Source organism: Panicum virgatum, chromosome 6N, assembly GCF_016808335.1.
Source record: "Panicum virgatum strain AP13 chromosome 6N, P.virgatum_v5, whole genome shotgun sequence".
Classification (NCBI taxonomy): domain Eukaryota; kingdom Viridiplantae; phylum Streptophyta; class Magnoliopsida; order Poales; family Poaceae; genus Panicum; species Panicum virgatum.
The window spans coordinates 52910636-52931811 of NC_053150.1; the positions used below are offsets into that span (position 1 = coordinate 52910636).

The window sequence follows — 21176 nt, forward strand, 5'->3', positions numbered from 1 at the left end:
TTAGTGATATCCGTCCGTATTTGATCCGTTTACATCTCTCCCCTTTATTTGTTCGACCTCATTTATTTTGTTTCCACATCGGTGCAACACCGGAGGGGAAAGCCCACAAGTAAATTTACGCTAGTACTCTCTCCATTCGATCGAAATTATAGGTCAATTTAGATTTATATATTTTTTATGTATCAAAAATATTAAATAAAATTTAATTATAAAACTAACTGCAGAATCCGAGGCTAAACTACGAGACGAATTAATGAGATATATTAATACATAATATTTTAGCAAATCATAGATTAATTAGGCTCATTAGATTCATCTCATGGGTTAGCACTCATCTGTGTAAAAAAAATTATAAACAGATTTTATTTGATACTTCTAAATAGTAAAAAAAATTAATGTGTCAAAGCTAAAAAGAAATCCCCAGAAACAAACAAGATCTCCGTCTTGTTGGTTTGGAGTCTGGACCTCAACATTACCTGACTTTTCTTTTTCTTTTTCCCCATTGTGGCAAATGCAAGAATGCATCGTTGTACTCTTGGCTGCATCAGCTCAACCACTCCTTCAAGTCACACAATGACGGACAGAGGGAATTAATGACTTGACAAGAACCCCTTCTTGTTCGATACACAACCACGTATATCGGATTTTCAGTGATCAGATATCAGATAGCATGGTGTGTTCAAGAATGGGTTGATTCCGCACCACCCTCTATGAAAGAGGAGAGAAATAAGAGAAAGTTGTTCGAGTTCATTCGAAGCCATCAAAGCTGCTAGCTCATAGGTGAATTCAATCCAATTACAGTTATTCAAATACTACAAGTCAAAAAGATTATGGACGCCTCTATCCTAAAGAGTAGGGCAAAGTGCCATTTTTTTGGCAAGGAAAGGGTAATTCTCTTGATTCATTCATTCTAGGAGAGGCTTGTTGACTTGTTCATCATCATCAGTGCCCTTGCCGCCCCACTTTTGCACACGGCTTGAAGCTTGGGCGGCCTCTGCTTTCCAATCTGTTCTCCAGACCACGGCTAGCAAGATGAGCGTCTGGAGGGCAACACCACAGAGCATGCCGGACCAAATCCCCTGCGATGCATGATCGGTCGGTGATGAACTGATTTCCTTAAACAAACAAACAAACAAACAAACAAACTAGGTAGTAGCAGATGCATTACCCCAACTCCAAAGTTTAGGCGGTAGCCGAGCATGTAGCCCAGGGGCAGCCCGAAGACGTAGTAGCAGCCGAGGTTGATGTAGGCGACGAGCCCCTGCCATCCACCCCCGACCGCCACCCCTGAGATCACCGGCTGCACGCTGTTGAGCACCATGGTGAGCCCCAGCAGGCCGGCGATCCTGGAGACGGCGCGCCGCAGGGCGTCGTCGCTGGTGAAGATGACGGAGAAGCTGTCCCTGAAGACGAGCACGAGCACCATGCAGAGGACGCCGATGAGCAGCGCCTCCGCGACGACGACCACGACGGCGTTCCAGGCGGCCCTGGGCCGGCCGGACCCGAGCTCGTTGGAGACCCGGACGCTGATGGCCGCGTTGAGGCCGATGAAGATCATCCCCTCCCATCCGTTGACGTTCATGCATATGCCCAGGGAGTCGACGGCGATCTGCGCGTCCTGGAGGTCGCCGGTGAGCACGGTGATGAGGCCCATGTACCACACCTCGAGGCAGAGCATGACGGCGGACTCGAGCGAGAGGCGCACGAAGGCCCAGATGCCGTGGAAGGCGGCGGCGGACCAGCCCTTCCAGCCGTCCCCGCACCAGCCGATGATGTAGGCGGTCTGCCCCAGCGCGATGCCCCAGTGCGCGAGGTCGTAGGCGGCGGCCGCGCCGGGGAGGCCCCAGCCGAGGGCGACGACGAAGAGGCAGTTGAGGAGCGCGGCGGCGAGCAGGGCGGCGAGGCCGATCCAGGCGGGCACCGTGACCTTGCTCTGCGCCTGGAGGAACTTGGCGGTGGGGAAGTTGATGGCCATGGCGAAGACGGAGGGGAGGATGTAGAGCGCGAACCTGCCGGCCTCCCGCGCGACCTCCGGGTCCTGGCCGATGAGCAGGAGCAGCGGGCCGGCGAAGACGAAGAGCGGCGACATGAGCAGCGCGGTGGCGAGGAGGATGATCCAGGAGCGCTGGAGGTAGACGCCGAGCATGGCGACCTGGCCGGCGCCGAAGGCCTGGCCGCAGAGCGTCTCGAGCGCGCTGCCCATGCCGAGGAGGAAGCCGAGCGCGAAGGTGGCGAAGACGGAGAGGCCGATGGAGGCGGCGGCGAGGGGGAGGTTGCCGAGGTGGCCGATGAACATCTGGGTCACGGAGCTGATGGCGTACATGCTGAGTGTGCCCACGGCGATGGGGAGGCCGATGCCCCACAGGCGCTTCGACTCGTCCCACACCATGCGCGCGGCGTCCGCGGCGGACCGCAGCGCCGGCGTGTCGCCGTCCACCTCCGCCGGCTGCGCCCGCATCATATCCTCTGCCTGCTGCTGCTGCTGTGGTGGTGGTGCATTTATTTATATTTATTGGGCCAGCAAGAAGCGCCTAATAAGTTGGTTGTCCGGTCCCGGCCGCTGCTCTTTCTTCCGATCACTTTCTTCGACTTTTTTTTTAGTTTCGGTTTATTCTCTCTAAAAATCACAACTTTTTCCCACAGTGAAATAGGACAACTGCCGCGGGGTTTTACCGGCCGCTGCCCCGTGGCCGATCGACGACGATCGGAGCAGCTAGCTAGGTGCTACAGTAACAGCGGCTAGCTAATGGCTTGCTTCTATTCGTGTAGCGATGGAAAAAAAAAAAGCAAGTGCTCCATCGATGTGCATACGTGTCGCTCTGTCATCCTCACAAGCTAGCTACCACAGCGGAAGCGGATGGGAGATGATGATGACGTCAGGTGGGACGTGGGAGTGGGTCAGGTCTTCCCGTCCAACGACTAATTATCTTCCTTTTCATCCACAGACGACACAAATTTTTCCTTTTTTTTCTTTTTTAGTCGATCGGAGCCGTCCATGAATTAAGCAGTTTTACTTGGTCGCCCCGGATCATCCACAGACACCATTTGTGGGGAGCTTCAAATAGGAGGTCTTTATACGGAACCTGCAAGTACATTGCTACATGCAGCGATTTTATACATCGTCTAATCCAAGTCTATATAGAATTTTTATTAGGTGCGAAGAGAGAGGAGGAGAGAGAATAAGGTGGTTGTTTCGCGAGACAACCATCTCAGAAACTGAAATTTATGACTATAAGACCACTTTCTCACCATTGTATATATTGCTTGTTAGAACATCTCCAAGAGCTTTTCTAATATTTAGTCTCTAAATCATAATTTAGAGAGTTATTTGAGTAAAGATTGTTTTCTATATCTTTGTACTTTCCAACAGCTTTTCAATATCATGTGCATAGTGTAGAGAGTAATTCTCGCTCCCCATCTTTGGCTAGCGAGAAATCCGGAACAGAGGAGGTCTATATTTATATATCCAATTGAAGAGACGGTTGGAGGGTTATTTTTAACCAACATCTCTATTCTTAAGGATATAAAAAGTCTCTTGGAAGTGCTCTAATACATCCTCTCAAGACGATATGGCAATGCATAATACCGCCTATTATATTAGACCACTATACTTACCTTTAATTGGAATAATGAATGAAGCACCAAGACATCAAGTGCTTTAGTGCAAAACTCTATACCAAAAATATCTTTTTTCTTTTTTTTTAGCGTCACTACGTACCTCATATTAAGTAGGAACAGAGTATGTGAGTCTGAGTTACAAACGATCTATTGGCGAATCGAAAAACTACACATGACGAGGGCCTAGAGGAGCCTCTTTGTACCTGGGCTTCCTTGGTGCTCATCCCGCCTTTCACAAGAGGCAGCCCACCAAACTATAATACTATATACATGCATATCAAAAGCTCAACAGGAAAAAGCCCTGGTGTTTGTCTCAAATAAAGATATGCTACTACATGTATCAAGCATAGCATTGCATGACACTGTTGCATTATTATTTGTATCATTACCTTTTGCTTCCAAAACTATCTATAAGTACTGGTCATATATATACCACTATAGCTAGGTACTGCATGGACATTATATATATATATATATATATATATATATATATATATATATATATATATATATATATATATATATATATATATATATATATATCATCCAGAAAATGGTACCCCATGTTGCCATGTTTTTTTTTATAAAAGAAACCGGCAAGAGTTTTGCGTATTAATAGAGAAGAGTGAGAACAAAGCAAAGGCCTAAGCCCAAAACAGAGAAAAAAAAGATGAGAGCTAGCCTAATCTCCAGGCCATAAATCACTCAAACATTTAGCTCCTGCCAAGCGCCAGGCACGGGCTTCCTCCTTGATTTTTGCAAGCAGCGGTAGGACCGAGGACTCTTTGTGTCGGAAGATTCTTCCATTCCTTTCATTCCAAATTTCCCAACAAATGAGCAGCAAAAGCGATCGCATTGTCTTAGGTGACAGTTCAGTCGAAGCACTTGCCACCTTCCACCATTGGGCTGTGCTCTTGTAGGTATCCTAGGAAGCCATATTTGCCGTTGCCGTAGGTACACTGGCGCCAAGCTCGGTCCAAAGACGTCTGGTGTAACGACATTGTGCAAATAAATGCAGAGCTGCCCAGCCATGTTGCCATGTTGGCCGGCCTCTTGTAACAAAATTTCAGCAAATTAAATCTCTTGCCATCCGTTCATAGAAAATTCACAGAAAAAAAGATACCCCATACATTAACATCAACACACACGCACGCACTCACGCACATGGTATATATCTCTGCAAGCCCCATATATATGCAACAAAAGAGAGCATTGGAAGCACAAAACTTTAATTGTGTGTATGTATCTCTGCAAGTATTATTAATCCCCAGTAGTCGAGATCGAGTTAGTGTAATTAGGGATGAAAGCATATTGTGAGCATACACAAATAACATGTACATACTAATTGGGAACGAATAAGCAAGGTATAGTTTCATGAACTTGTTTCTTTCATCATCTTTAGCAATAGGCTTCACTTCGTACTTCATCACCGATGTTAGTATTTACATCAGCTGACCACAATTATATTGGGTGTACAGAAATGAACAACTAATTAAACAAATAATAAATCCCACGTGATGAGTGCATTTTTAGAGATGAGCTGCTTGTAGCTAGTAGTGGCAGGGATGAATGAATATAAGCATGAGAGATCAAACAGTCGTATACAGTAATAATTAAGCATACATCTGCAATTTATATATCATGCATCTAATAATCAAATCAAACGTATACATCGACCACAATGGCAACAAGCTAGTTTATTGGTTATATCTTGAGCTGAGTAGCTGACATACATTTGGAACACAGCCACACAACATAGAGTCACATGCTTTACCTTCTTCTTCTTAGTAGAATCAATCGAAGAGCTAGCCTTAATTTTACTATTATTAGCTCCGATCCGATATCGATCTACCAGACATGCATGCTTAATTCGATCTTCACTTAGCTTAATTTGTATGGGATGGATGAACGAGATATGGTAATCATCCTCATCACATTAGCTACTTACTCGATCGGTTGACCATGGCCGCCATGGATGATCATATCATCCCTGCTTCCTCTGATCCTAACTTGATCTATCTAGTAGGGCGGGGGCCGTGCATGATGATGAGCCCATGCAGCAAGCCCCTCGTGCCCGAGCTGCAGGCCCGCTCCGGGGGCGCCGCCGCCCCCCGGCATCAGGTTTGGCGGCACGCCGGCGAACATCGGCATCGCCGATGGATCGGCGGCCATACCGCCCACCATCAGAGGCGGCCCTCCGCCGCCGGCCCCGGGCGGAGGCTGCTGCGCCTGGACGGACTCCTCGTCGGCCTCGTCCAGCGGCAGCCTCTCGTAGGTGGCGTTGGCGAACGTGGACGCAATCACCATCACCGGCCCCGCCGCCGTGAGCGTGCCGACCACGCTGCCGCCCACGACCTGCCCCTGCCCGCCGGCGAGGTACACGGTGAGCCCCGTGGAGCCGGGCGGCGCCGGGCCGGGCAGGAAGGTGCCGGTCAGGGACAGGATCTCGAAGCGCCCGCGGAGCGCCACCACGGCGCCGGGCGCCGCAGGCTGCCGGAGGGCCACGTCGGTGACCGTGCCCGCGCCGCTCAGCACGCACACGCCGCGCTGCCTGCGGCGCGAGAAGTTGGCGATGGACTCGGCCACGTCGGCGCCGCCGGCCACCTCCATGACGTGGCTGCGCAGCGCGTTGGGGCTGTCCCGCGTCACGAAGATGGGCGGCTTGGGCTTGTTCTTAGACCCCGGTGGCCGCCCGCGGGGGCGCCGGTTGCCGGTCACCACGGCGCCTTCCTTGGGCTCAGCGCTGCTGCCGTTGTCGCGGTCGTCGCCACTACCGCCGCTCGTCGGCTGCTCGGTGGCACCGCCGTCCTTGGAAGAAGGCGTCATGTCGTTCTTGCCAAGGGAGGATGGCTCCGGCAGGCCGAGCCGCCCCTCGTCCCACCACCTGCTCGCCAGCTTCTCGATCTCTTGTACTTGCTAGCTAGCTACCTAGCTAGGGTTTCCTTCAATTCTTGGCACTCGATCCGCGGATCGATTCTTCCTTCCAGCTCCGATCGATATATCCCTGGCTCGATTATATTCTTGAAGCAAGCCAGGAGAAGTAAAATTGATGCAGCAGCAGCTGCCGGCTCACATGTACTGGCCTGTGCGTGTTAATAATCGATCGATCTCTTGCTCCCCTTCTGCAGATGTAGACCAAAATAAGATCGGGAACGAAACTTTGTCAAGATCTATCTAAGCATATATATTATATACTATGATGATCGAATTCAAGCAACAAGGAAACGAGCTGCAGCATGCTAGCTAGGAGTAAGGATCGGCCGGAATGAATAATTCAGCAACAAATTAAGAGCGGAAGAAGATTTTACCATGTGGTTGTTGAATCCAAGAGCTGACCGACCTTGAGAGAAGCAAGAAATCATCAGAGAGTTGTTGCCCCCTCCCCTCCCCTCCCCTCCTCCTCTTGTAGATTTTCTAGCTAGCTGCTACTTTTCCTTGTGGTTTGGTGTTTTCCCTGTGTGCTATATATGCTGGGGGAGAAGACTTGCAAGGCTGATGTAAGAGTAGGATTATATCTATTTCACTTGCTCTATTCCAAGTTGGTAGACATGATGGAACATGTATGCATGTGTACACAAGCCTGAAGCAAGCATTTGGAAGAAAAGTAGGACAAGATTGTGGAATTGGCTATGGCCACCCTTGCGGTCTACACATAAGCTTGCTACAGTAACATGATTGGTGAACCCATGGGAAAAATATATGCATGGTTGCATATGCATAAGGACCACAATGTAAGTTCAACAATTATTCTCTTAGCTCCACGTACCTCACTTAGTAGCGTGTGTTATATATACTAATAAGATAGCTAGCATCGAGAAATCTTTTTACTTGTCGACCCTCTGCTGTCGTATGCAGATGGGTTCAATTTTATTTTGATGTGTCATGATTTCGTATGCACAGTAATGTACCACCTAACCTTACCGGATATGAGCGAGAGATATACTTTATTTTATAACTTGTTGCCACCTATTAAGGATGCAGTAATGCAATTATTCTTGATTGGTACTTGTCCAAATTAAAGGAAGAAGATTCACTATTTTATGACATTATATTTCTTCTGACCACACAACCTGTAATAATAAATATGCATAACGAACTAATGATCAAAGAAAAATATTAATGCAGTCTTGTTGGAAATCTAAAACAAACCTAACTGTTCCCGTTTAACTTTGGTGCATCATGCATCTTTTGGCAGCACAAAAGAATTGCAGCATGCATTTTTTTGAGGGCGAATTGCAGCATGCATGATCAATAGGTAGTATGTAGGAGTAGTCGGTCATGGATCTCGGCTTCAGATTACTATTAAAAGATAAGATGCTTTGGTGTGTTGTTGGTGAGGCATACTTTACCTGGCATATGCAGCAGCTTTAGGTAGGACTTAGGACTTGGGTGGTTAGTATGTGGGAGACCAAGGTTCCTTTTGCAAGCTAGCGTATGTGTCGCGTAGGGGCTGGTGGTGTACATGGGCAGGTGAGCATGTAATTCCTCTCCCAATAAAAATTCAATACATAGGGTATCTCAATGTACATGGACGACTATAAAAATCATACGAACACCTGTTGAAATACTTGCATACATCCAAACTAAGCATCCGTTAGCGTCCGATCACTTGTAAGAATCTTGATTTCTTTAACTGAAAAGGTTTTTTAATCAACCTCTGATGGCTAATAAACTGGATTACTTTTCTATTCTGAACACAAAGGAAAACGGCAAATTTTGAGTTGAAGATCCACCGTGGAAAATTAAAAGCAGGGTTTATGCATGAACAATACAATGAGGGTTCTTTGGGTACTAAACACAGCCTTACCCAGCGATGGCATCTCTTACCTCGGTAGGAGGTACTGAAAATTGCAGTGGCCTACTCCTATATTTACTCTCCGGTACACCTGCAAGTTAAGCAGTGTAGGTAATAAGTTGGGGAGGACCACCTGCAGGCAGCAAGGCAATGTATGTACACGAGGTGAATGATTAGTTTAGTGGCAGCGGCCCATATAAAGCTCCTAATGATGCGTGAAAGGAGATCAAAGATGTCTTAGTGATCTTTAATGACAGACAGCTGCATGCTAATACTAATATAATCTAGATGGGCACAGATTCCTGTAGCTAGCTAGCTAGGCTAATGGTGGTCCATGCACAAGTTGCACAACAGTACAAGGCGCCGGAGAAGGGGGAGCTCCATCTTCATCAGCTGATTAATTTAATTTAATCACCTCATATGAGATTAAGATAAGCACTAAGCTCAGCTAGCACGACTGCACGACACGCGTACGTCAAAAGAAGCACAACTGAGACCCAAGTAGTAGCTTGTATGTAATATATATAGTGGTACCCTTAACCACCGGGGATCAAACTATCTATTTCTTTAGTGGTAGAAACGACGTGCTCATTGACAGCAAAATGTCTATAGTGACTTTGTCGATCTCAAGATTTATCCATACACGCTCGCTCTATATATGTGTATTCATGGTTAGTGAAGATGCATGTAAGTGTATGGTACTTAGGTCTGCTGCTATCCATACAAGTACAAATTAAATGGTACTTCCTCGATCAATTTGAGTTTGCGAGCGAGCTAACCATTTTGAACTTTGATGAGAAATTACTTTAAACATGTTTGAATATTTCAAAATGGTATGAGTGGATTTATCTTGAAACAATTGTTTCATAATAACATACTTTTGTTGTATTTTATAAATACTACCTTCAATTCCAAATGCAGGTCATTTAGAATTCTAGCGCTAGTCAAACGTTTTTTTGTTTTATCCATCAATTTATGAACAGTAAAATAGGTTGACAACCCATTACCGATATTACTAGATTTATTAAGAAAAATGCTTTTAAAATACAAAACGTTGTATACTTTTATGAAAATTACAAGTCAAAATGCCACGCTGGATGTCAACACTATAAACGACTTGTATTTGAAATTATAGGAACAGTAAAATAAGATGTCAACCCTATTTTCTGGTGCATATATATTGCTCCTGGGTGCATCCTACACAGAGAATGCACCCAGGCCAACCATGCTGTCTGGCTCGAGCCGGACAGACCGCCCGCTGCACACCCCACCCCGCGGAACCACCCCCGCGTGCCGCGCGCGTCCTGACACAACCGCACCAGAACCACCCCCGCTCCCTCTCTAACCGCACCCAATTAAACAATCCCCACATTTTCACTTTTTCCTATTTCGATTCGAATCAGCAGTTGCTTCGCCTTTCGCTTCCGCCGCTCGACCGCGCCGCCGCATCCCCCCCATCGAGGGATTTCCGCCGCGCGTGCAGCATCGCTGACGCCGGACCATCGCCGGGGAGGTGGTGGGGAGGGGGGCCGCTGCGCAGAGGGGTCGTGGCTCCCTCGAGTGCTGGTGATTCGGTAGCGACGAGGCGGAGCAAGCGGGAGCAGAGCAAGCAAGGGGGGGGGGCACCGCGCGGAGGGGGTGCGGCTCGCCCTCGAGCGCTGGTGATTCGGTAGCGAGGAGGCGGAGCAAGCGAGAGCGGTTCAAGTAGGGGTTGATCAAGCATCGACGCACAGGATTCCGCATGCCGCGCCCTCCATCGCCGGCATGGTAAGTGATTTGAACACCATCCTACCCCTCTATATCTCCCCCTCCTCCGCATTTGCTGCGCCCCCACATTTTCGTTGCACATTTCACACCCAAAAATCACACAAATCTCGCGTAATTTCATCTTCGCGCTACATCCTAGGGTTTCACTGGTGCATATAGGGGGAGGGAGGGAGGGGGGATGGGCCCCAGTGATGCCGCGCGCATGGGGAGTTTTTTGTGTTGCGGTTTATTGATGGATTATGCGATGGGGTCATATATTTTTGCAATTGCTCTTCGCCCACCTTTGCAATTTGTTAGCTAACTATGCAATTTAGCCAACGGGGTGCCGGGGGGGGGGGGGGGGTTGCAACTCTACAACTAGGCAGATGAGTTTGCCCCTTGATGCACTTTTTTTCAAAATTTTTTTGCAATGCAGTATGATACATTGAGGGTGGGAATGCCATCCATGCAGTAATAATTATCAGCTAGTGTTTTTAAACATTTTTGCAATTTTAGTCCATGATGTGTTGATTTTGCAGTTAGCAATGGTTGCAATTCGTTTCTCTGAAAGGCTTTTGTGTTATCAGCTAGTTTTGCATCCTTTTTTTAGCCAACTATGTGTTGCAATTAAAGTTAAGTACTGGTTGTAATTTTGTCTGGCCTATGAATGTTTGTGCTTTTCTTTTCATCTTGGTTAGTTTGTGCTGTCCTATGTCTGGTTATATGTCTATAGGAGATTAAATGGTTGCAACACTGTGAGCAGAGTATTAAAAAGTGTAGAGTATTTCCAGTTTGACTTGCATTTTTGGCCTAGTTAACCAGTCTAGAGAACAGCAAACATGTCTGGGTTTGTTTATTTTTGGGATATTTTTTTGCGCAAGAATAATATCTTTGATTGGCTTTTGTGTCATCAGAATTTAGAAATCAGCATGTGTTGCATTTTTAGCTAACGATGTGCTGCATTTTATACCTAAGCACTGGTTGCAATTTGTCTATCCAAAGGTTTCTCATGGTTTTTTTGTGTTTTTCTGTTGCAGTGTTTACAAATGGACGCAGATTCAGATCATCAGCATTGCGGCAATCATGGTGAAGATCGTGGTACAGATAAGAGCAACAATAGAATGAAGTTCAAGAATAGGAGGAAAATATTAAGGCTGAACAGTCCTGCTCCACCCAACGGAGGAAGTGATGAGAGTGATGGACACGACTCGGATTATGTGCACAGTGTATGGTGTGTGTTCCAGATCCCCAATGCTGGAAGTGACCCACCCCATATGACGGACGATGAAGCTCGTATTATTCGGTGGGAGTTGGGATTGCAAATTTGTGGTAATGCGTATAACCCAAGGTGGGGGTTCAGTGCTGGAGACATTTTGGAGGGTTTGAACAAAAAGACGCTCAGAGGAAGTTTAGGGCTTAGAGCGTTCTTCATGTGCGCATTCCAGTCGCTGTTATTCTCCAACACTGACGCCTACATCAAGCTATAGGATGTAAAGTACATCGAAGATTTGGAGAACATTAGCAATATGAACTAGTGCAAAGCAGTAGTTGATCATCTTCGAAAAGCTGCTCGTTTGTATAGAAAGGTATTATGGCACCGATAAGTGGCTGTGGAATCTTCCTAATGGTTAGTGTTTCTCCCATACTTTTTCTTCTCTTTTTTTCTGTTTTTTGTGTAACTGTGTCCATTTACTTATCATGTTGCAACAGAGTATCTATCATGTTGCAACCACAGTAGATATGATATTGCAACTAGAGTAGCTATAATGTTTTGTGCCCATTTAGCCTTCTATAATATCTGTGTTTGCAATTAGAGTAGCTATCATGTTGCAAACAGAGTAGCTATCATGTTGCAACCAGAGTAGCTATCATGTCGTGCCCACTTTAATCTTTTTTCTATAATGTCTGTGCTTGCAACCAGAGTATCTATCATGTTGCAACCACAGTAGATATGATGTTGCAACTAGAGTAGCTATAATGTTTTGCGCCCATTTAGCCTTCCATAATGTCTGTATTTGCAATTAGAGTAGCTATCATGTTGCAAACAGAGTAGCTATCATGTTGCAACCAGCTATCATGTTTTGTGCTTCATTTTAACCTCCCATAATGCATCTGTTTGCAACCTGAGCAGCTATCATGTTGCAACTGCTGTCACCTTTTTAGTTTGCAACTGGCACACATTTTTTTTCTCATGCTTTTCTTCAATGATAGCTAGTAATTTTTTTTCTAACTTTTTTGTTTCTATTTTTTTTTTGCAGATGCTATATGTTGACAACCTGTAGCATGGATTAAATAAAACCCGTTCTCGCTGCCTCGATGTGCCTTCCTCGACACGAGTACCATTGATTCTATAGCAAACATGGATCGCAGGTGAGATGTTTCCAGTGAGACTGTTGAGTTTGGTAAACTTATGGTAAGGACTCACACCCTTTTGGCACACATCCCTCTTCTTTGTTTTGTTCTTTTTTCAGCTTTCTTTTACAACTGCAATGAAGGCAAAGTTGTTATTTGTGTACATACATCATTGCAATTTGTTACCCATCCATTCACCAGTTGGTTAACTTTTATATTATTTTTTACAAAAAAAAATTTGGCAGCTGAGGAGCTTGCCTGACACATGCTACAGTGTCCCTCCTGTTGCGCCATTTGCAGCTTCTTCCCGGCTAGCACCAGTTGCTCCCACCAGGGGGGCTGGCACCTCTGATGCCCCTGGCGGTCATGACGCTGCCAACGCAGAGCCTCCACCCATGTACTGGTACCCTAGTTTCAACAGTTCTTTCGACCAAAGCATTGTTGATGTAGTTGGAAGAATCAGGAAGTCAAATGCGCTTAGCATCTTGAAGGCATTTGATGACAGCACCAGACAGGCCCAGGATTTCATGCAGAAGGCTCTCGAGTATACATCAAGGGCAAATGAGCTCATGGCAAAAGCAAACCACGAGTGCTTCACCTCCATGCAGAAGCTACTTGTTGATGCCCATACCGATAAGGCTTCTTTCAATAAGGCTAGGAGGCGGGCTAGACCAAAGAGCGAAGAGCCAGAAGCAGCGGGGGCACAATCAGATGATGACAGCGCAACAGACGATGATGATCCAGAAACCAGCGATGGACGTGATCACCCCCTGGTCGACAGCCCACTGGAACATGAAGATCCAGAAGATGAAGTTCCGGAATCACTGCCAGAGGATTCTTATCACAGCTCTCCAGCGCCCAGCCATGAAAATGATGATGTCGAACACAGAGACATTATGCATGATGTGGATAATATATGTGACATATTTTACAACTCACCGCTTATCGCCCCGGATGCCCTGGTACGCATTAATGCAATAGTTATTTCTTTTTTTCTTCCCACGCACCATTTTTTGTGACTTTTTTCTTCAAAGCACCCCCCAGAACCCCCACAATTGAGGACTCACTTCCTTGATGATAGTCCAAAATCAAATGTAATACTCTGACAGTTTTCTTTTGCAATCTGTCTACCACACATTTGCAATTCCTATACATAATGAGTTGCAATTTGTGTTTTCAAAATCAAAATCAGGAATCCAGTGATGGAACCCAAGTGACAGATGGAGATGGTCTCAGCGATACACGCATCCACAAAGATGGCAACGACGAGGACAGGGACCATGCTGTAAGTATTATGCTTTTTATTTTTTTTTTCTTTCAAAATAGGATGAAATGTGCATGTTTCCATGTTTTTTACAGAGTAGCATTGTGTTTTTTCAAACACCCTTTTCTAGCAATTCACACATGATGGATTTTTTTTTTGCAATTCATGACTTATAGTGTTTGCAATTTATCTATACGTGTACAGGAGAAAAGAGATGACACTGAAGAGGAGGCACTCCAGAACAAGGGTGCAGACTCAAGTGCCCCCCAGCATGCACCCAACCCCCAGAGTTCTGTACTTGGGGCCACATCTGAAGTAACCCAACTTGGGCCCCTTTTTCACATTTGTAGCAATTCGCAGCGGACGTGTTTGTAATTTTGTGACTTACAGTTTTGCAATCTGTGTGTCTATAGGAGAAAACAAATAATAATGAGGAGGAGTCATCCCATAACAAGACGGCAGATGAACGCGCCCCCCAGGATGCATCCAAAGCCCAGAGATCTGCAAGTGGCAGCACTTCAGACGTAATTTACTTTTGCCCCCCATCACACACTATTCTTTTTTTTTTGTTGTCTGCAACTGACAAGTTTCATTTTTGTAATTTTTCATGCAGCTAATCCTTCCTTTTTTTCTTCAATATATGGCATTCAGTCTGCAGGAAACATTCACACTGGTCCAATAGCATACAGTAGAAGAAGCGTGCGCTCCACTAGCGAAGCTCAAAACAAGGAAGGTGATGATGCAGCAAAAAGATCACTGAGGCTGAGGCTGAAAAGAACAAGATGGAGGAAACCAGGAAGCTGAAATAGCAAAGAGCAAAAGAGGCTATAAAGAACAAGAGGATGAAGGCCCAACTAGCAAAAGATAACCAAGCTTTACGTGATGAACACGAGAAAAAGTTGATCTTGTTGCGCCAGCACGCTGATGAAGAAATTCAAAGGTTGAAGAGCAGTGTAGTTGATGCAGAGGCAGGCCCCTGTGCCGCAGGTGCTCTAGGGTTCCCAGAGGATCCAATTGACGAAATTAACTCCCAGACCCCACCTGTTCGGCTGTCTCAAGAGGAAATGGAACAAAGTTCACAGGATTTCAACCAGTTCCAGAGGATGATCTACAAGCACATTGGCCAGAGGTTGAAGAAGAGGCCAAAGAAGTACATATCGCCCTTCAAACTGCCAGGGTGTCGCCCGAATGTTCCATTGACAAAGGCACTTGCATTGCGGAACAAGATTGCTGCTGGTCCAGCGTTGAAAGAGTAAGCATAAACACAAATCAATTGGCATATTTTTTTCTTTTTTTTGCTGCAAGCAGCAGTACAATCCTGCACATACAGTTGCTAATACATTTTTTTGCTTTGTGTTTTTCAGAAAAGTTTTGATTGACTTCAGCATTTTTTGCTCTTTTGATGGGAATGATCTACTGACCACTTTTGCTAATGACAAAGGTGGAGACTCTTCCGTACTTGACTTTACTGTGCATTGCCTTTGCTATGATGACATTGTCCACAAAGAAGACTCGGTGGGATACAGGGTGTTTTTGACAAACGGGTACTTTGTGAGTCCCCCACCCAGCCCCCTGATTATACAACATTTTTTCACCTGCTGTTTTAACATCTTTTTTTTTATCTCATTGGTCTTTTTTTCTCTCTCTGCCCATTGTGATTCAAATTATATATCCTAGGGTCAGGCAATATCCGTTCAGAGCATCTACATGGACGATGGAGTAACCGAGACCGACGATTTCAGGACGTTGTGGTAGTGCCTGGAATCAGAAATTGAGCATTATGAGGACATATTGAAGGCAAAGCTGGTTAGTTTACTTTTGCATTTGTTTAACTATTCACTTGCAACTGCTGTCAGTTTACTTTGCAATTGGTTAACTATTACTTGTAACTGCCGTCAGTTTACTTGCAATTGACCAACTATTCACTTGCAACTGCTGCCAGCTTTCTTTGCAATTGGTCAACTATTTTCACATTCATATCAGCCCCACACATTGCAAGTGATTTGTGAGCCACCACTTTTTTGTTGTTGCTTTTTCACTACGCTTTTGCAACTGTTCTATAAGTTATTTGCAATTGGGGGCTTAGTCTCTTTTTTTTTCCATACAGATATTCATGCCTGCATGCTCAGGGAAACACTACTTTGTGTACTGCATCAATCTCATACACAATCGTATTGATATTCTGGACTCAATTGACTATGTTTGGGGCAACACCTCTCCTGAAACTCGCCACCATCCGGTCTACAACAAGATACCAATCATAAGTGCTGCATTCCAGAGGGTCACCAATAACAAATTCCCTTGTTTTGAGCACTGGAGCAGAACAATGATCGATCTGCCCAAGCAAGCTGGCCCCTGCGATTGCATGTTCTTCCTTTGGAAATACATGGAATATTGGGATGGCGAGCGCCTCAACATTGACATCAATCCGGTGAGCCATTTCTTTCTGTCTTTTTTTCGGCCCCTAGCCATGTGTGTGTTTCTCATTTTCTTTTTTGTATTTTTTTTGTGTTTGCAGTTCAAGGGGATGATATACAGGGTTGAGCTGATGCACTACAGCATTTTCCACCCCTTGAACCAAGCCGACCTGCCCGATGAACTGGATGTCTACAGGCTTGGCGGGAGGAAGATTGACTGGAGCAGATCCCATTGATGACTCCTCTCTTTTTTTATTTTTCTCTGGAATTGTGTTGCGTGCCATGACGTAGTATCAGCTGTACAAAAAACCTCTCGCTGTAGATACTCTCTATCCTTTTTTTTCTTTTTTCATGCAACTGGACCTGAGTATCTGTTTGTTATGTAGTAGCAACTGTGCGCACCCCCACTGTGCAACTGTTACACAGCAGTGTCGCAAATCGTGATATGTAAATGTATCTAACAAGATATTCATCCACTTTCCAGTTTATGCTCATATTATTCATCTTTTCTTCGCAATATCTATGATCTGGTCGTCATCACTGATTTTTTTTGCAACCGGCATCCATACATATTTTGCAATCACCTCGAACAGATGTTGCAATCACCCCGAACTGATGTTGCAATCTACATTTTATACACATTTTTTTGCAATCGGTGTACACACATGCTTCGCAATTCTATGAGTAGCTATAAGTGCACTTTATATGTAATCAAAGTAGCTATAATGTTTGCGCCCATTTTTATATTGGTTTGTCATCAATGTTGCAACCGGTATACATACATGGTTGCAATCCGGTGTACACATTGTTTGCAATTTGGTTAAAACACGTTTTAAGGCACTATTTTTTATTTGATCACAGTTGCTCATCTCATACTGCACATAACAATACTGCACACCACAAACTATCTAGCAGTGCGTGACAGTTTTAATTAAGAAACATAATAATATTTTTAATGATCATAGTTGCAATATATTTTTTTTACAGTTCAAGATAACACGCACAGGGACTGAATAAATCACTACTTTTGTGTTTTTAGTCCAACGCAATCACGTTACTCCTGGTATTTTACACGCTTAGGTCTCCGCCGACGGCCACTGTTTTCTGTGCCTACTTGTCCCACACGCCCATCAGTTGCAGCGCTGCGAGCTCGCGCCACGGGCAACTCATCTTCACTCGGTTCATCCTGACTCAGATCACTTTCATCATGCAGATCCTTTACGATATTTGGCCGGCCTCTTTTCCTTGGGGGGCCATCATTCTTTTTGGTATTTTTCCTAGTTGCACGCATCTCTGCTGATTTGCTTCGATCAGGGTTGATCGGGCATGTTGTGCTGTAATGTTACCTCGTACTCCACATATGCTGCATTGTCTGTCACCATAGTTCACCCTTGTGTATGTGCTCAGCGAGGTGCCATTAAGCGGAGCCTGGACATCATTTTTCTTTTGTTTCCCAGGCCCCCGACCCTTTGTGCGTGACATTGGCGGCTCAATTAGCAACATCCCAGCATGCATCGGAGTTGAAGATGGTGGTGAATTAGTGCCAGCACTACCAGATTGCTCAACCGATCCACTAGCTGGTGGGGCAGAACCTGATGATTCATCGTCTGCACTTCCCGGGAACAACTCAATGCCTGGAGTAATCTTGTCCAGCTGCCTGTTTGCTTCCTCAAAGGCATGATCTGACTTACTTCCAGCTCTTCCAAGCCTCATCAACTTAGGCAGCAGCTTCGACATCCTGCATTGCTCTTTGCTTGCTTGCGCACTGATTCGCACACCGTCGTGTCAATCCCATGTAACTTCTTCTTTTGCATCACGAGTATATCTCTTCAATATCTATCTCTCTGGGATTCTCCTCACTTGAAGGTGTGTGAAAGCTCTGATGATGTGCATGCAGAACAGACCTGCAATTGATAGTGAAGTCAATCAGTTTTTTTTGCAATTGTAGTCTACCAGAGTTTGTAATTGTCGACTACTAGGGTTGCAATTGTGGACTACCATAGTTTGCAATTGTGGACCACTAAGGGTTGCAATTGTAGACTACTAAGGGTTGCAATTGTAGACTACCCATAGTTTGCAATTGTGGATTACTAGAGGTTGCAATGGTGGACTACTAGGGTTGCAATTTTGTGGACTACCAGAGTTTTTGCATTTTTTTTATTTGATCTACCAGAGTTTATGCATTCTTTATCCATCAATCAGAGTTGTATTATTGAGCAATATCAATAGCAGCAGCAGCAGGAGCAGCATCACCACCATACATGTATGTTCCCATTGTTTGCACTCGCAGCTATATTCACCAGCATCTTTATCCGCAACCACCCTGAATGCATGTTGGGCCCAGCAGAAGCTGCCCTCACCATTTTCATGCTTCACCAACCATCCATTTTTCACCCTTGGATCTGGATCGGGTTCAATCACAAATGATGTGCTGTTACTGTACTGCTTCTTGCACTCTTGGTATACGGCCCTCGTGTACACCCTGCTCAGCTGCTCATCAAACTTTGCTTTGCATGCTCGCACCACTTCAGCCTGCACCACCCATGTTTTTGTTTTGCAGTCAGTATATGGACAGAGCACCAACTGTGAAGTAGTAATATTTGCAATTATCATATTTTTAAGCTAATCTTAGTTTCTTTTTTTTTGCACTCACCTGGGCGTAGTGTGTCTCCCCGACGTCCATGTGGTCTGCATGCTGAAGTGAGTCTAGCATCCATTTAGCAAATATGTGCAGGCTTGTACTCTCATTAACATAGCCATCTTTGAGCACCCTGTTCTGGCTTTCCGATCTTTGTGTTGATGTCATTCTACCACAGTACATCCCCTTGAAGTAAGCTGAAATCCACCTCTCCCTTTTTTCCCACAGAGCTTTTATTGCAGGGTGTTCAGCAATGCCACATTAATCAACTAGCCTATTCCATTCGACTTCAAATTGTGTTGGCCCAAGTGGATAATTTATCAAAGATTCTAATTTTTCTTTCAGTTTTATATCCTTGTGTTGGGTGTAGAGCTAGTCCAGCTCAAACTCCCACGGCCTTAGGATGTGCCAGCGATAGTTTCTGTGATGTGTCTTGTCAAACACCACTTTTATCGCTTGCCTCATAGCTGGATCTTCATCTGGCAGTACACAGTAAACCAGAGGGGAGACAGTGTCAGACACATGCAGTTTGCAATCCAGAAGGAACTAATATTGCAACCAGATAGAATGAAGTTTGCAATCATTGTATTGGATAAGAAATATGGCACACCTGTTAGGATTACATGGGGCTGCTGACCACCTATGCAGCTCTTGAAGGTCTCAAACAACCACCTGAATGATCCAGTTGACTCATCACCAATCAACGCTTGCCCGAATATCACATTCTTCAAGTTATTGTTGGCCCCAATAAACATGGCTAGTGGCATGTGACTGCTGTTTGTTTTGTGCGTTGTATCAAATGTAATGACATCTCCAAAGTCTCTGTACTCAACCCTTTGGCTTGCATGACTCCAGAATATGTTCCTCACCACCCCAGTTTTTGGATCTGCATCCACATCCCAGTAGAAGTGTTCGTTGTCCTCCTTACACTCCCTAAAAAATTGGAGAAGCTTGTTAAGATCATCGTCTCTTTCTTCTCTAACCTTCTCCGCCTTCCTGCAAGCATTTTTTTCAAAAAAAAAGCCTCAGTAATGTAAAAAAAATCCAGCACAGGAATATTTGCAATTCAGATATGGTGGGAAAAAAAACCAGCAGCACCTACATGTTTTTTTATGTCCTTCTCTGTAAAACCCCACATATGCCTACTATCATACAGATCCGCCATCACATTTAATGCCGCTTGATGCGGAACACCATTTCTTGTCATTATTGAATATGTCACACATGCCTTCTTCCATGTTCTTGTGCGCATGCATGTATCTGGTCATCCTAGGGGACGGTTCCAGTTTGTGGTTGTGAGCTTGCTGTACATGATCAAAGTACCACAACCACCGCTTCTTGTCATGCTTCACTTTGACATATGCAGGGCATCCGCATCTTTTCGATCCCTTTTCAGTTTTGTTGGGCTCCTCTCCCCTCTTGCCTTCATGCCACCCCTCCCTGGGACACACCCAATGATTGGTTTCTTTGCTAGTCCTCGCTGTCCTTAGACTGAACCCAGCTAGCCTCGCATAGTCTCTATAAAACATGTAAGCATCGTCTTTTCTAGGGAACACCTGCCTCATTATTGGCACAAACATAAGGGGCTATATTTGGATCCTGCGGGGGGCACAAAATTGAGTTTGCAATCCATGTCAATCTAAGTTGCAATTACCTAGTATCACATTACCAGCCAAAACTAAATCACATTATGCAACTCGAATCACATTTTTTTTACAGACAAAAATTGAGTTTGCAATCCATATGAACCTAAGTTGCAATTACCCAGTATCTAAACTTGCAACTCGAATCACACCTTTTTTTTGTCTCAACTTTGCACGTGCCAGCATAGCTTTTTTTTATTTACAGAGTGCTTACCGGGTAGACAACCTGCGCAGCGTCCGGAGTCTGCAGCGATCCTGGAGGCAGGGCGGCGGGTGGCGTCAGCGTCGTCACATGATGAAGCGGATCAGCAGATTCAGCTTCAGAGTTTTGCGCAGGAGCTTGTGCAGTAGCAGGGGTTGTCGTTGAGGCGGCAACAGTGGACAACGACACCATTGACAATGGCACATTTGCTTCTCCATCCGAGGAGCATCGAGTTCTGAACGCCGCCGTATAATCCCCAAGCGCAACAAGCGCCTGGGAATCGCGGTGGGGCGCTGGGGCCGGCGATGGAGGCTGGATCAGCGACGGTGACGCCATGCCCCCAGGTGGATCCTCACCCTCTCCCGCACAACCAGATCGGGGGGCGCCCTCGTTGGAGGTGGCGGTCGCGGCAGCGGCAGCTGCGGCGGCGGTCCCCCCCACCTGGGCGATTCGGATGTTCCTTGATCTATTCAAAAAACTCGCCCCCCTCATTTATTTTGT

General features: G+C 45.5%; 2 protein-coding genes and 1 long non-coding RNA gene across 3 annotated transcripts; 1 reads left to right on the forward strand and 2 right to left on the reverse strand.

Annotated features, from left to right (window-relative positions):
• Positions 1-727: 727 nt before the first annotated feature.
• On the reverse strand, positions 728-2490 carry LOC120678959 (protein DETOXIFICATION 35-like). The gene is made up of 2 exons (XM_039960428.1): positions 1169-2490; positions 728-1079 (listed from the first exon to the last, which is right to left on the reverse strand). Exons 1-2 carry the CDS (start codon positions 2459-2461, stop codon positions 906-908), a joined length of 1467 nt encoding a protein of 488 aa, XP_039816362.1. The 5' UTR covers positions 2462-2490; the 3' UTR covers positions 728-905.
• Positions 2491-5304: 2814 nt separating this feature from the next.
• On the reverse strand, positions 5305-7054 carry LOC120678960 (AT-hook motif nuclear-localized protein 20-like). The gene is made up of 2 exons (XM_039960429.1): positions 6927-7054; positions 5305-6740 (listed from the first exon to the last, which is right to left on the reverse strand). The coding sequence occupies exon 2, from the start codon at positions 6442-6444 to the stop codon at positions 5638-5640; it is 807 nt and encodes a 268-aa protein (XP_039816363.1). The 5' UTR covers positions 6445-6740; positions 6927-7054; the 3' UTR covers positions 5305-5637.
• Positions 7055-13728: 6674 nt separating this feature from the next.
• LOC120678426 lies at positions 13729-14090 on the forward strand. Its single transcript, XR_005676549.1, has 2 exons — positions 13729-13796; positions 13980-14090. It is a non-coding gene; the product is annotated as an uncharacterized LOC120678426 (long non-coding RNA).
• The last annotated feature ends 7086 nt before the right edge of the window (positions 14091-21176 follow it).